General features: G+C 36.9%; 1 protein-coding gene across 1 annotated transcript in view; it reads left to right on the top strand.

Moving 5' to 3' along the window:
- The first annotated feature begins 4,295 nt into the window (after positions 1-4,295).
- The window catches only part of LCA5 (Leber congenital amaurosis 5), an 11,188-nt gene continuing 681 nt past the window's right edge, over positions 4,296-14,802 (top strand). The window contains exons 1-7 of the mRNA XM_010080262.1: positions 4,296-4,555; positions 6,755-7,284; positions 8,756-8,893; positions 9,916-10,012; positions 11,155-11,300; positions 12,742-12,880; positions 14,687-14,802. The exon at positions 14,687-14,802 is cut by the window's right edge and continues 681 nt beyond it. Of these exons, the coding sequence (XP_010078564.1) occupies positions 4,357-4,555; positions 6,755-7,284; positions 8,756-8,893; positions 9,916-10,012; positions 11,155-11,300; positions 12,742-12,880; positions 14,687-14,802 (1,365 nt within the window). The 5' untranslated portion in view covers positions 4,296-4,356. The remainder of the gene's footprint in view (positions 4,556-6,754; positions 7,285-8,755; positions 8,894-9,915; positions 10,013-11,154; positions 11,301-12,741; positions 12,881-14,686) is intronic.

The raw sequence follows: 14,802 nt of genomic DNA, 5'->3' as shown, positions 1-14,802 counted from the left end.
GAGGGCAGTCGTTAGTTGCTTTAAAAAGTGTTAATTAAAAATAACGCTCGGTATGTTCTCGGATAACTTCTCCCCAGTGAAGGAAGATCGCTTGGTTACACCTTGGGAACCGGAGAGAGGCTTTCAGGAGTGGCGGAGCGGAGCTGGGTGAGTCCGCACACAGCAGAGGGGCGGGTGGGCCTCCCTCCGAGAGAACTCGGAAACACAGTGTTTTGACACAAATAAATTCTTTTGCTTCTCTCTCTTCTGGAATCACTACGGTGTTTGGATATGGAAAAGATGGGTGAAGGAAGAGGAGGGAGACAAATTTCTTTGGAAGTTATTCTCTGTTCTGCACTTTAATAATTGGGATTGGTGGGTTTGTACTTGTCTGAAGCTGGCTCTTTGCGCTGTGCCTCCCTCAGAATAGGTGGAAAAACTGAGTGGGCCATTAGAGGTCAGCGTTTGTACTCAGGAGTTGTCATGGTGACCAGTGAAAGCATCTCGCTTCTTCTGGGCTTAGAAGGGTATTGAGATTGAAAAGTATTTTAAAAGTTTTGAGTGTTGCGTTACAGAACTAAGCTCTGGCTGTACTGTGAGGGAAGAGTTACTCAGTAATTTCCCCTTCTATTGCTTAATACCTGTAATGCGGTAGTTCAGTTTCTTTAATGCACTTAGGAGTGGTTAGGGAGACAGCATTCTGTCACCATTGCGGTGGTTTTGTGTTCTCTGTTTTGTCTATCATGTCCCTCACCGTGACCTGGAGCTTGAGTGGTTTCTGTAATAATAAACATGTTTTCAGTACAAAATGTGTAAATAATAGTAATAGTAGAAGTTGCTGAAGTGAAGGAGTATGAAATTCTGGAAACAAAACTGTTTCTAAAGTTTGTACAAGTCCCAGATTTAATTCAGCCATTCTGTACTGATCTGATCTTGATGCATTAGGCTGCTGAAAGCATGCGGGGAGCTTTTGAGGGGAGGGGGCCAGGGTTTTGGTGGTGGTGGAGCTCAGTAGACCCACTGCTAACCCACAATGTTTCACTCCTCACAAACTTATTAAATGTATGAGGGGAAAACAGATATCTTTGTGGATCTTACTCACACTTCATTTTATAATCAACTCAAACTAGTTGGTAACAATTGAGAAGTCAATTAGACAATCCTTAGGCTAACTGAAGTAAAAGTCAAATATCCTAGTGATTCATTCCTTCTCGAGGTAAATTGTGCATTCTTTGTGTTAATCAAATTACATTATAAACTGGTGGAAGACTGAATTTGGCAAGACTTGACAGACTAAAGTTATTTTTATATAGAAATTATGTTAATATTACCAATTTATAAAACCAAAAACCTTTTGAAGATTCAGAAAATGGTTTTGGCAATTCTTCAAGGGAGCTTTTATTGGTTCAACATTTTCAATTTGTTTTCAGTCCATTGCTTTTCAAAGTACTTCCAGAATGCATCAAAAATTACTGTACATTAACATTGCTGTATGTCAAAATGATACTTAGCAAGATATTCTCAAAAGGGGGGAATATGCAATACAGAAGTGATGGATAATTCTAATACTCCACTTCTTACAATTTGTCTGTTTTAAATAGACTGAGTTATGAAAAGCATTCTTCAGAAAGATTGTTGCCTCTTCAGTGAACACTTGTGGGACTATAAAATAACTGATCAGCTTGAAGTCAGTAAGTGAAACAGAGTGTTCTTGTTTTCTATATATAATTAGGCATCTTGATGATGGAACTGTAGGCATTTGTTTTCCCTAAATGCAATCCCATTTGTTTTCATTCATATTTGTTTCCTTCTCAAGAAAAAGTGTGCACGATGATTTCTTTCTGCTCTTCTGTGTCCTGAAAGCAGAGAAAATGGGGGTGTATCTTGTCAATATCTACACTGTTGAAGGTATTTGCTCCATAGAGTGATCCCTACCTCCAATTAGGGCTAGGCTAACACCTCTGAATGCTGTGACGCCTCTGACACCGATGGGCCCACCCCAGGAGTCCAGGAGTCCTCTGGGTGCCACGTGTGCCCTGTGGCCCTGGGACAGTCTCCCATCCAAGTGATGGACTACGTTGCTTGAATTCCCAACAGTTTGTTTTATTCAGCAGGTTGGTATGAGGAAAACAGGGAACACAGCTGCAGAGCCAACAATTGATTGTTAGTCTAATTAAAATCTTAACAGTCTAATCAAAGACTTAGTATTAGTCCAGATACTAGCATGGTTAAAGTTATACACGGTTACGGTGTTACAGGCACAAACCCTTTCTCTGGTGTTATCTTCGCCTACCCGCTCTCCCTCTGGGACTTGACTGGTTTCTACTGGGAAGGGGGAGACCTGACAGCAAGTCATCAGCATCCCAGTCCTTCCCGGGCAGGAGGAGAATGGTGATGGTTTCTTCCTCCTTGCCTTGGGTCCGTTAGGGATAATTTTTACATGCTTGTTGACACACTGTGCACCTTGCTCTTTGTTCTGTTCTGTTTTATTCTGTTCCTTGATCCATGGTTCCGCATCACATCTGAATTTACTACACGTAGTGTGTTTTACATATGTTGAGTACTTGTTCTTTGTCCTATATGTCGCCTATAAAACTGGTTTTACCCAGCTCCCAAGACTGCATCCCACTGATGACCAGTAACTGAGCACAGGTGAGATGTAGCTTGAGGCACTAGTATCGTCCTGTGTTTGTGCTTTCACCCCACGTCTGTACTCCTCTGTGCTGTGTTTTTGCGAGGGCTCTGCACAGAATAACTGCTTGTCATTGCTGTCTGTCCCTTGTAAATGTAACAGTAGGTGCTAGACAATGGTACAAAGCTAAGCAAAACACTAAAACAAATTAGGTAAGTTCCCTGGTTTCTAACTAATCTTGTTGCAGGCAAATAAGCTATAGCAAAACTCCAGGCACCCAAAATGAGTTCAGACAAAGTCTGACAACTTTTGTGGCCCCTTGGAAAAGAAGCCTATGGCTTCGATGACAAGACCATACTTTCTGCGGGTTACAAATGCAGCTACTGTTTTTAATGTTGTTTTTTTTTTTTAAAGTCAGGATGACTGTAATAATACAAGGTCTGTGTTACAGCCCTCCAGAGTGCTATTTTTATATTTTGTATTATTTTAGCATCTTAATATAAATATATTTGGTTATATTTTATTTTATAGTTTTTGCATTCCCCGAGATTCTGTCCTGTGGAGACAGAACTTACACAGTCTTGCCTGTGCACACCCTCCTTAAACTCTGCCTGTGTTTCAGTCTGTGCTTGCTTTGCTCTTCAGGGAGCAAAATAAATACGTTCTGTGCAGATATTTGTGAGGCCACGACTTAAGAGTGGAGCTGTTTGGGACTAGGGAAGCACCCTGATATGTTCTAATATTCTTACGTGATCTTAGTTTTGTGCTGATAAACATGTCTGAGGCTCTTCATTACACTTGAAACCAAACAAGATAATACAGTTACGGTTAGGTATATACTTTCGAAATATCTTTAATAACTGTATTATTTTCCTATAAAGCACATGACACACATTTGTGTGCTCCTGCCAGTTCTTGAAAGCATGAAACACTAGATGTTGAAGGGTACGAGAGTACTTTCTGGGGCAAGGGCTGTGGTACATAGGTACAGTCCCATTAGCAATTAAAGGCAGAATGTCCTCCAGACAAATGGGGCAACTGATTTTCAAGCCCATTATTTAACATCATCAGAGTGCCAAAAATTGAGATATGGAAGATTTAGTCTAATTCTAGAAATACTATCTCAATGCTAGTCACATGAAGAAGTTGTTCATTTATTTGGTTAAAAAAAGTTTTAGAGTATGTTTATATCAGTTTCCTGAAGAGCATCAAACTTTCCCTTGTTTTCTCTTTTGTTTTCCAGATGCTTCTTTTTCCCTCTCTGTAACTTGGGAGTAATTTCTTATTCTAGGTTTAGCCGTGTTAGCTTTCTGATTTCTCTTTCAGGGATGAAGTGCCTCAAACTACTGAGTGTAATAGTAGTAGCATTCCTAGAGTGATGTCTGTCACATTTAATATAAATATTAAGGCTAATGGCAGCACATAGCATAGGCTTGTAGGAATCCTGAATACCTGAATACTTTTACAGTTTTTTCACCTTTCTTTCTTAACTAAACAACAAAACTATTCTCACTCTTTTTTTTTTTTTTTTTTTTTTTTTCCTGTCTCTAAATTGTTACAGGAAAATGCATTCCGAATGATAACTGCTGCTTGCTGCACTGAACTGCGAGGATCTCATGTTTTGGAGATGAAGATGATGAACCCAAGGAAATAATCCATCTGCTGCCATTGTAACAGCTGAAAGGTCCTGTGTGTCAAAATGAACAGTCTTTGAGAAAAATCTGGAAAACGGTTAAATCTGAGAAATGGGAGAAAGAGTAAGGAGCCCACATTCTGAAAATGATGGGAGGTCAGATGGGGATAAAAATAGTGACTCCTATTATTCAGATGATGATAGTGGTTCTCGTTCATCTGTCCAGTCGCCCACACTAAGCTACCCATCTACAAGCCAAGAAAAAAGAGATCTCAAACCACAAATTTCAAACAGCCTTGTACACTACCAAGGTAGGTAGATAGCAGAAATTGCTGCTTTGTAACTGCTTTGAAGAGTGAATTATCTTTGAAAGCTGAAATAAAAGTGGGGAACTACCGTTATGAGAATCTACAAATAAGGTTCATGTGAATTATGCTACAGATGGCAGGTAGACTGTGTCTGCTCTGTTACCTGCTCCTCCATAGGGAGGATTTTTGGTGATTTTCAGAATTATTCATGTTTTTCTTAACAAGTGAACGTGGCTCTTACCACGTAAGAAGAAGACCACTGATGTGAGAGAGCAAATGTGTTTGGTGAAAGTTAGGTCCTTCCTTGAGGGTAAAATATCTACAATTTGAGATGAAATAGCTCCACTTTGAGTTCCCTCAAGCACACCTCACCTACATAAGCTGCTTTCTTGGTTGAGATTGTGGGGAAGTGAATACCCCTACAAAAAGGGAGAGAACAGTTATACAGGTTCTGGGCTGAAGCATGTTTGTGAAGCCTCTTTGCCCCACTTTGACAGCTTGTTTTCAACAGTTGCACAGATTTTCTCGTGAAGTCAGAGCATATCCTGCCTCTCTCAAGCAAGTGCTCTGTTTAATTCATAAGTGCCTGATATTTTGGTCACCATTATGATCTAGAGTGTGCCAGAAGACCTGACCATAAATGGTGAAATTGCCTGGGGAGCATCTCTCTTCAGATCCTTGACAGTGTTGGTGTCCTGCTGCAGCTGGTGTTTTGTCGAGCTTCTCTGCGTTCAGAAGTGGCATCTTCTCCTTAGCAGTCATGGGTTGGCTTTCTGGGAAACAAACACTGCAGTTCCACCGTGCTGTTTAATTGGGACAGGGCAAATGAATGGTTGGTTCTTTGATTACATAGCCAGAATGGAACATAATTATTACAGGAAGATATTGTGAATGTCACGTTCTTGAAAGACACTGTTCTCCAATTCAACTCTATGGTCAAAAGTGCAAACTGGATATTGAAATTTTCTGGTTTGCCCTAAATGTGGAGAAATTCTTGAAGAGGCTGGAAGTCTAGGGTTAATGGGAATTCCCTTAGTTGGTGATAGGAGGAGCATCGTTCCTGCAGTGCATGTATTAGATAATCTTTTCACACCTGAATGTTTGTAAAGGAAAAAAACCTTCTTTTGTTTGCCCAGGCTGTGGAAAAAATGAACATCAAGCAGAAAATGAATGAATATTTGTGCAAAATATCTAGAGGAAATTCTAAGAAAATATTTTAAAGCTGATATTTTTGCTGTAAAATATTCTCTGTAGAATAGAAACATGGTGAGGGCCAAAGGGGAGGAAGAATTTGCCATCACACACATTCATTGTCTGTGTACAGGTGACTGCCCTATTGCTGTATCCTGGCTTTAAAGCCTGAATTATAAGGTGCTGCTCAGTGTGTTTCTTCTGAATACCAGTGTACCTTAATGAATTATGTACTCTCTCTATATATTCAGTTGTTTTAAGAGATATTTTTGGTGGATTGTATGCTTCATTCTTTGAGTGTGGCTTCAGAGGCAAATAATAAACAAAATGTTTAGCTTTTGTCTGTGAGGATGATAATCTAATAATATCAAATAGGAATGCGAGTGATGCATAGGAGTAATCGAATAAGGATGCTGTGTGGAAAATGACTTGTGATACAAGAATAAATTATTCAGGGGAGAACTGAATTTTCATGGGATTTGTAATTTTGCTTTGTAGGTTTTTTGCACTGAGCCTTTGAAATCTGCTGTTTTGTCTGTAAGCGTGGCAGCTGGATTTGAGAACGCTGCTGCATTTGTCTGAGAGAATTACATCTTGCATAATACATAGCTAGCTAACACTCAGCCAATTGTTGCCATTTTAAAAGCATATGATAATAGTGTATGTGTGCGTACACTATTTCTAGAGCATTTTAATGAACATCATCAAATATTAACAAAATATGACTTATTTCAGATAGGATTTGCAGATGATTCCTTCACAATGGTCCTGTATTGATAGCTGCAAATATTACCTCTTACAATAGATCACAAACATAAATCTCCATTTTTTGTCTATCAAAAGGAGCATAAGTCTATCATGTATATGCCGTTTATTGTCTAGTTTGAAAGCTGCCATCTCTGCTAAGTACTGTAAAATTCTTTCAGGCAGAGCTTTATTCCAAGAAGGATGTCTGAATAGACAAATTGCATTGTCTTATAGTGAAAATGCTTTTTATTTTTCCTCTCTTAGCCGCAAAGAAACTGGGTTCCAAATATGCAGGAAGCAAAAGAGGGACACAGTGGGGTTTCCGTTCCCAGAGCCTCACGAGGGATTCTCCTGCAAAAGATATAGATCTTGTTACAAAAAGAGTTCTTTCTGCGAGGCTGCTGAAAATCAATGAGCTCCGAAATGAACTGACTGAACTCCACATCAAACTAGATGAGCTGCAGAAGGAAAACAGGGCACTGAAGAGGCTTCAGCACAGGCAGGAGAAAGCCTTGAATAAGTTTGAAGATACAGAAAACGAAATCTCTCAGCTCCTTGCTCGGCACAACAATGAGATTAGAATATTAAGGGAGCGCCTACGAAAATCTCAAGAGAGAGAACGTGCAACTGAGAGACGTCTGAAGGATTCCGAAGATGAGCTGTACAGAACGAAAACAGCCTTACAGAAACTGAAAAAGCTGTCGGCAGATAAGCACCTTGCTGAAAGAGACGACCTGGCGAAGAAACTAGCCTATGCAGAGAGCAGGCTGGAGGACAGTGAAAAGAGAATTAAGGTGAGATGACTTTCTTTTTATAAGAAATAACCTGTACCAGAATTTCTTACCATAATGAGCTTCATGAATTATATTTTTTCACAGTTGTGGAGCAAATAAAAAAATAATTATTTTTTTTTTTAACACATAAGTAGCATCAAGTAAATTATTTCCAAGGCGTTTATGTAGTTACATACTTGGTAGCTGTGCATTCAAATTTCTATTTACAAATTAAGTATATTTTGTCAGAATATATGCTGTGTACTTGTGCTTTTAAGTGTTTTTGTAACTAATAATAACATTTCAAAAGTGCATGCAGCTAAAATAAAACTTTATGCAATCTAATTTATCCTCTTGGAGAAGAAGCATTTGTTTAAAATTTTCAGGGTAATTAGGAAACTGTATACTAAAATTCTAAAAAACATACCTATAGTAATTATTTTTCAAATCTGTGAACTGCATTCATGCAGTGTTTGATTGTCCACTATTCTGCACATCTGAGAGCTGAGCTGAACAAAATTACAGCAATTTTTTAATACCAAAATGAGCTTTAGAACATTTTACAGGTATCCATTTTAAGAGTTTTGTGTAATATATTTTAATTTTCTTCAGCAGAAATGTTTACATTTTTGTTAACATGCCAAAACATGTCTACATGGTAAACATGTCTAAAAACTAATTTTGAAATAATTGTGTTAACACTATTAAACTGTTGGTAGTTGTATGCAATAATATTTTTAGCTGAAATTATGTTTGTCATTAAAATGGTGTTAAAGTTTTAGTAATTACAGAGATAATGGATCTGGAAATCCAGAGGATTAATCTGGAAACTAAGCTTTCATAAAATAAATCCCAAAATACCAAGATATAAACTGCTGAGTTACCCAAATCACCTCACCCTGTAGTGTCACCATCTGGCCTCTGTAGTTTTATGATCGGATATTTCAGCATTTGCAGGACTGCATAACGTTAAAGTGAGTCATGCTCTAGAAAGGACGGGATTTTCTTCTGCTTTTTCCCTTCTCTCATTGTCACAGGTTCACTTAAAACAGCTATTGCAAGGCAAGGCTGTGGAAATGAAATCACAGTCACAAATTTCCTTCCAGTAGGAAGGTTAAAAATTATTTCTTTTCTTCTTCCTTCTCATCCTGCACTTTCAGGGAGCTGTTCTGTTTCTTAACCATCAGTTTGGGATTCACCTTAAGAGATCTGGAGGTCTGCTGTGCCAAGAGCCTTGCAGAAAGTAGCAAGGGTTCCCATTATGTCCTCAAATCACCTCTCAGTGCTCCAGAAGGATGAGCTGCAGCATCTGCAGGTGCTCTGTCTGCCCCCTCGAAGTTAGGATTAAGGGTTTAAGTGTATTCAGTGGTACAGCAACAGTGGAGCCGATATCTAAATCAAGGATGCATGTTTACTGTCATTTTATTTAAGTACCTTAACTAATAAAAGAGTACTTCAGTTATTAAAAAATAATATTTTGTTTTAATGGAAGGATCTGGAAAAAAATCTTGAATTAAGTGGTAGCAGTTTTCAACGAGAGTTACATTTGAAGAAAAAAAAGATGTATGAGGCTCAAGAAGAAAACAGAGTTCTCCAAGAAGAGCTTCATCAACTCAATCAGAAGCTGAAGGTAAAATGTGAAGCAATACAAGTTGCTAACCATGTTCTGGCATTTTATCTTTGGAAATAACCCTAATCAGGTTTGAATAGTTTACCAATGACTGCACTCTCTGATGTGTACTTAATTATATATCACTTGTGGGTTCTTTTTCTGCTTTAAATTGAAATGTTCTGTGCTCTGACCCTGCAGTGTTAATGTCTTGATGTTAATCATTATTGTTAGCACTAGGTAAGAAAAGCACGATCAAGTACATAGCCAAGTGTTGCGATTAAACCACAAGATCTACTGGAATATTAGGTTTTGAAGGCTTGATTTTTTAAAATGAGATCTGCAGGTACATGCAGTACTTTATGTTACTAGTGTACCTGCATTACAGTAGGTTTGTGTACAGATTAATTTCATGTCTGTGTGATAGCCACATGGGTTGCTAAATTGTGCAAAGGTTTATTTGCATCCCCCCACCCTGTCACTGCACAAATTCTAAATTTAAATATTGCAAATATTATGTTCTACCTAGTCATTTTATCTTTAGAAAAAAAAAATAAGACTTGAGCTAAAGTACTTAGTTTCTAGGAGAATTTCCTTGAAACTCCAAGTCTGAAACATCCATAATGGCAGTGCACCAGTTCACCCCCTTACTGGATATCAAACAAGTAGCAGTAGTGTTAGTAACTAAAAAACTTATTTGTGTAGAGTAAGTGTTTTACGCCTGATTTGTTAGTGGAGAGTTTGACATTTTGAAAATGTTTTATTTTCACTGCAGAGATGCTTTTTATTTTTTTTTTTTTTTCCTTCTAGGGTATTTTGCTAATGAGGTTTTTTTTTGGCGGGGGAGTTCTATCTGCTTTCTCATAGTGTAGGAAAAGTTAGCAATGTGATTATTGTCCTTAAAACATCAGACATAACTATTGATTGCTTTACTCTGTGTCTATTTACAACGTGTATTTTTAATTTAATTTACAGCTTTGCTAATAACTAGTAAATGAAGCTTTAGTAACTTATTTTGCTATACCTACCTTTTTAACTCACAGGAAAAAGAAAGAGAACTTGAAGCAAAAAATATATATGCTAATCGTATGTTGAAGCTGTCACCAAGAAAAGACATGGACATTATACAAAGAAGAAGAGGTAGTTTATATAAAACAATAAAGACATAGTGACACCTTTACATTCCTCTGCTAGGCTGTATCACTCATGCCATTGAGTGCTTTGACCCTACCACTGTTTTTTCAATAAAATTTTCTTTTTTGCACTGCTTTCAGCACAGCACTGGTTACAAAGAAGGGCACGTTGTTTGTTTGACTGTTCTGTAACTGAAGCAGAACCAAAACCCAGAATTTAATCAAACAGCATTCTTCACTCCTTTCATACCAGGTGTTTCTGGGTGAAGGAGGAGGGGAGGATTGTTTAGTAAATTCTCTAATCGATCATAGATAACGTGTACATGACAATAAATTACAGAGGCTTTAAAAATACATAACTTCACTGCTATTAATATTGTGGTGAGGTTTTTTATTTATCTTTTATTAATTCAAATTTACTGTCTGCCAGATGAGCTGCACTCCTTTTTTTCCTCAAAGAGTACATATGTCCCAGAACATAGTCTTCTAAAAGTGTCAGTGCAGGGATTTCTTCTGGTGTGACAAGGCAGCCCTCAAGCCTTATGCTACCCACATCAATACATGTGTGGATATATGTGTGTCTGTGTTTGTACTTAGCCTATTGTCACTGAATCAGTAGAATCTACTTGTCAGAAGAAGCAGGAATTTATGGGACTGTTTTAAATATTTAATGCCAGCATCTCAAACAGTTTGTCTGCTGATTTTATTATAGGTACTCTACTATTAGTCCATTTTAGGTACAGATTTTTTTTAATGTCGTTCCATAGAGATAAATCAATGTGTTTCAAAGATGCAAATAAGTGTATTCTAATTTTATGAGTTTGCTTCTCTACATGTAACTTACATGACAAGCAGGAAGATGAGCGAGATATTTTGTGGGGATTTTTTAACAAACATTCAGTATACTGTAATGACTTTGTCAGTAGCTCTAAGGTGGGTTTTTTGGTTTTTTTTTTCAGTAGAAGTTTTGCATCCAATTTTTTTTTAATTAGCTTTTACAGGTGCTGAAAACAGCTGTGAGAAACTTGTCAATTCTTTCAACTTCATCAGTCTTTTATGTTTGCTGTAAATCATTAAAAATTAGAGGTTGGTATATAGTGGGATATTTTCAAGTGAAAACATGTTTTGATTAATTTGTATTTTCTACAGCCAACAACCAAAATATTAAAAAAGCAGCACAGCTCACAAAAGGTGTACAGACTAGTGGATACTTCTCACCAGTAGACTTTCGTCCAGAATCGGAACTTGTCTGTGGTGACACAGTGAACAAGAAGGAAGGGATTCTTCCTAAAATAGTGAGTGCTATAAAAATTTGAGACTTGTTCCAGATAACTCACCTATCAGACTGATTGTTTAATGCAGAGCTTATATTTCAGAAAATATGTGTAAATATACAAATTAAATATATAGAAAATATTCTGATCTTTAAGTCTACCCTTGCAGAAATATCCTACTCCATTTTTGTGACACTTAGTTCATCCTATTCTATCTCTTCCTACTGATAACCATTATTAGCTCAGTTTGTTTCTTTTTCTACCCCTGTTATTACTTTAAAGTTCTTAAGACTTCATTTTGGTTTTCTCCATTTTTCGTTATTTCTAGTGCTTATCTGAGCAATCTGTTTTAACAGTGCTGGCTGCCTTGCTTGTCTTTTTGCTTTGCTCTTAGTTATGGTTTCTTTTACTTTCCAGATTTATTTCACAATGCATGAATCTAACACTTCCTCTTATTGTCATAGTACTGGTATTTCTTCTGTCGTTTTTCCAGCTTTGTGAATATGGTTGTATTTTTTTTGTTTTTCCATTTCCCTTTTTATTATAAAATAGTACCATTAGAAGTATTGCTAATACTTCTGTGACCTCAGGCTGAAATCGAAGAGATTTGTAAGGTATTACAAGTCAGAATGACACAGATTCTGGTACAAATTGTACACATTTTGTTTACATGAGGCTAGGACTATTTGTCAGATATAATGCTCTGATAATGGTCTTGACTGGCTTCCTGATAGGACTGAAGCTTTTTCACGGCTGTTTCATTCACGTGTTCTCTCTTCCAAAATCATTTCTGTAAGGATGGATGTAGGTTAATGTATGCATTCTTTCAGCGTATACTTCAGTGGGTGAGTTACAGAACTGCACGGTTAGTATAAGTGCAGCTCATGGAATCCAACTATATGGCATCTTACAAACCTCTCTAGTTTGTATATGGCTATTGCTTTATGTAACGTAAATTAGATTTGGGTAGCCTGTGCTTTCGTCAGTTTTCTAAGTCAAGCATTTTAAAAACTTGGCTGCCATCTCTTTATGAAGTTGGTTTTTTTTTTTTTTTAAATAAAATAGTGATAATCTTGTACATGAAGGGAAAATACTTGATTTTCTTTTGGCTAATAGTTATATTTTCTTTGTTCATTAAGTAGTAACTGTTTCTATTATTTCTTTTAGAAGTGTATTTTAATCTAGAAGCTTATTTTACTCTAAAATAAGCACTAGCTATAAAGTTAGCATCCCCATATTGGATTGCACTGTCTTTCTTTTCACTTCATTGTCACTGCTTTTCTGTGTTAGTGGTTTTTACTGCTGACATTAATATATTTTCTGCAGGTTCTTTTGTTTTAAATGTGTATATATACTCACCAGCTGAATTTTTCAGCCAAGATGAAACCTTCCTCTTTCACTGTTTGTTATGTAATACTCCATAACTTTAAGTACTTTTCAGTTTCATATTCATTTATTTTAGGAAAAAGAAATTCAAGACAAAGAGTGGAAAGAGCAAGCAGACCTCTTAAGACAAGACCAAGACAAGGAAAGGGAAGAGAAACGGAAACGTTTTCAGGAAATACAGGCTTTAGAGGAGAGGGTTCAAAAACTGCATGATGGTAAGGAAACAGGCGGCTGAAGGCTTGAAAATACACCATAGAACACTAATCAAGTGAGGCTGCTAGTTTCTTGTGAGAAGAGCAAAATGGTTTTGCAGAGATCACTGCAGTGGAAAATTATTTTCAGTTATATTATGCAAAGAGAATCAGAAAGAAATATGGGATATAGAGTAATCTGTATCCTGTACTCAGCTGTGACTAATTATGCAGCAGCAACAAATGCCGTCCAGTAAAAATATTGAAGCCTGAGAGATTTTGCTTTACAAAACAAGGATAACATAGCAGGTAAATGCTGATGTTATCTCTGACTTGCTAGATGTTACTGGGGTAGGCAGTGGATTTTTACTATTGTAAGACAAATCTGCTTTCCTTAACATGGCCTGTTTTTCCAGAACATATCTACTTCACTTGTATTATTTGAAATTGTAGTTTCTCTTTTCACTTGCAGTTATCTGAATATTTTGGTGTGGCTATTTGAGAAATGCCAGTTTCTATTGTTGTATTTTTATAATACTTTTTTACTCATTTTCACAACATCTTAATGATTTACATTCATAAATCTCTTCATATTCTAAAGTGTTTTAGATGGACTGCATTCTGTCATGTTAAAATACTCTTTCAGTGATTATAGTTAATGCACAGAAACACTCATTCTAGATTACAAGGAAGAATTCTAAAAATCTATAGCTGCTTTCAGAGGTAAATCCCGTGTAAAATCTGCTACCTCCACTGACATCAGTGCACAATTTACACAAGAATCTGCTCTTTTGAGTCTCTGAGATTATTCTGACCTCCTTTCCCATCTTATACTAGAAGCTGCTATATTCCCCACCTTACATACAGAAAAGTAACTCCTTACTTAACTTGGTATAATGTTATACTATTGAAAAAAATATATTAACTGAACTGCTGCAGTTATTGCTGTAAGCTTGATTGGAAGTACAATAGGTAACATGGAACTTTGTGAAAACATCAATCAGAAATTTGAATAAAATGGTCAAAGGGGAATGCCAGTATGTTGGAAGGGTCCCAGTAGTTGTATTCAACTTGTTGGCCAAACTCACATATGTCGTCTTGATAGAAAAATCTTTTGAAGAGAGAAATATTTGGGAAGCTTCCTTGTACACATAAGTATTTTCAGGTTCTGTCTAGATATTTATCACTGGTTTGCACCTTTGTTGTCCCTTTGTAGCTGTGCAAACTGACATTTGGTATTTGCACAGACCCGCTCATTGAGTTCTCAGAACACTTGTGTAAATGTGTTCCCTGTGTGCAGCAGATGCAGTGTGTTTTAAATCATTCACAACTTGAAACTGGTAATGACTGCTATGACTTTGTGGCCTGATAGCTTCGCAGGAGTAGTTCTCTTTGTGGGGGGAAAAAAACAAAAGCCAAACCAAAACTACGTATCCCAGAACTGTCCTGAAGTCAGTGATGCTGACAAATAAAAATAAAGTACTGTGCAAGGCAGAACTATTAAAAGAAGTGATGTTGTAGTCATTTTCATTCAAACCCAGGAAACAGGAACGCAGTTGGCAGAAATGAAATTCCTCTGAAAATTCTAAAACGTGGATAATGTCCTGATCCCTTTGGCAGATGACAGTAAACTTTTATATCTTAGCAAAGAACCTGGTGTGAATTTAGTTGTAATATTTGAAGAATTTATTTTTGCAGTAGGAAAACCACATTATGCATAGAGAGCATATTAAAAACTCAGTGGCTTTTATTTGCATTATTTTCAAAATATTCTTTTAAAGGCATTTTAAAACTAAAACATTTTAAATAATGTTTAAACATTTCCTGCAGAGTGGGAAAGGGAAGAATATGACAAAATGAAAAAAGAAAGCAGCTTTTTGTTGGATAAAGAAGAGAAGACAAAGATGGAGACAGAAATCCACAAACCAGAAGTAGAGAAAGAAAAC

The sequence above is a fragment of the Pterocles gutturalis genome, unplaced genomic scaffold, assembly GCF_000699245.1.
Source record: "Pterocles gutturalis isolate BGI_N339 unplaced genomic scaffold, ASM69924v1 scaffold8194, whole genome shotgun sequence".
In the NCBI taxonomy this organism is placed as follows: domain Eukaryota; kingdom Metazoa; phylum Chordata; class Aves; order Pterocliformes; family Pteroclidae; genus Pterocles; species Pterocles gutturalis.
Note: the sequence above shows the minus strand (reverse complement) of the source record. Positions and strands in the feature narration are given on the sequence as shown.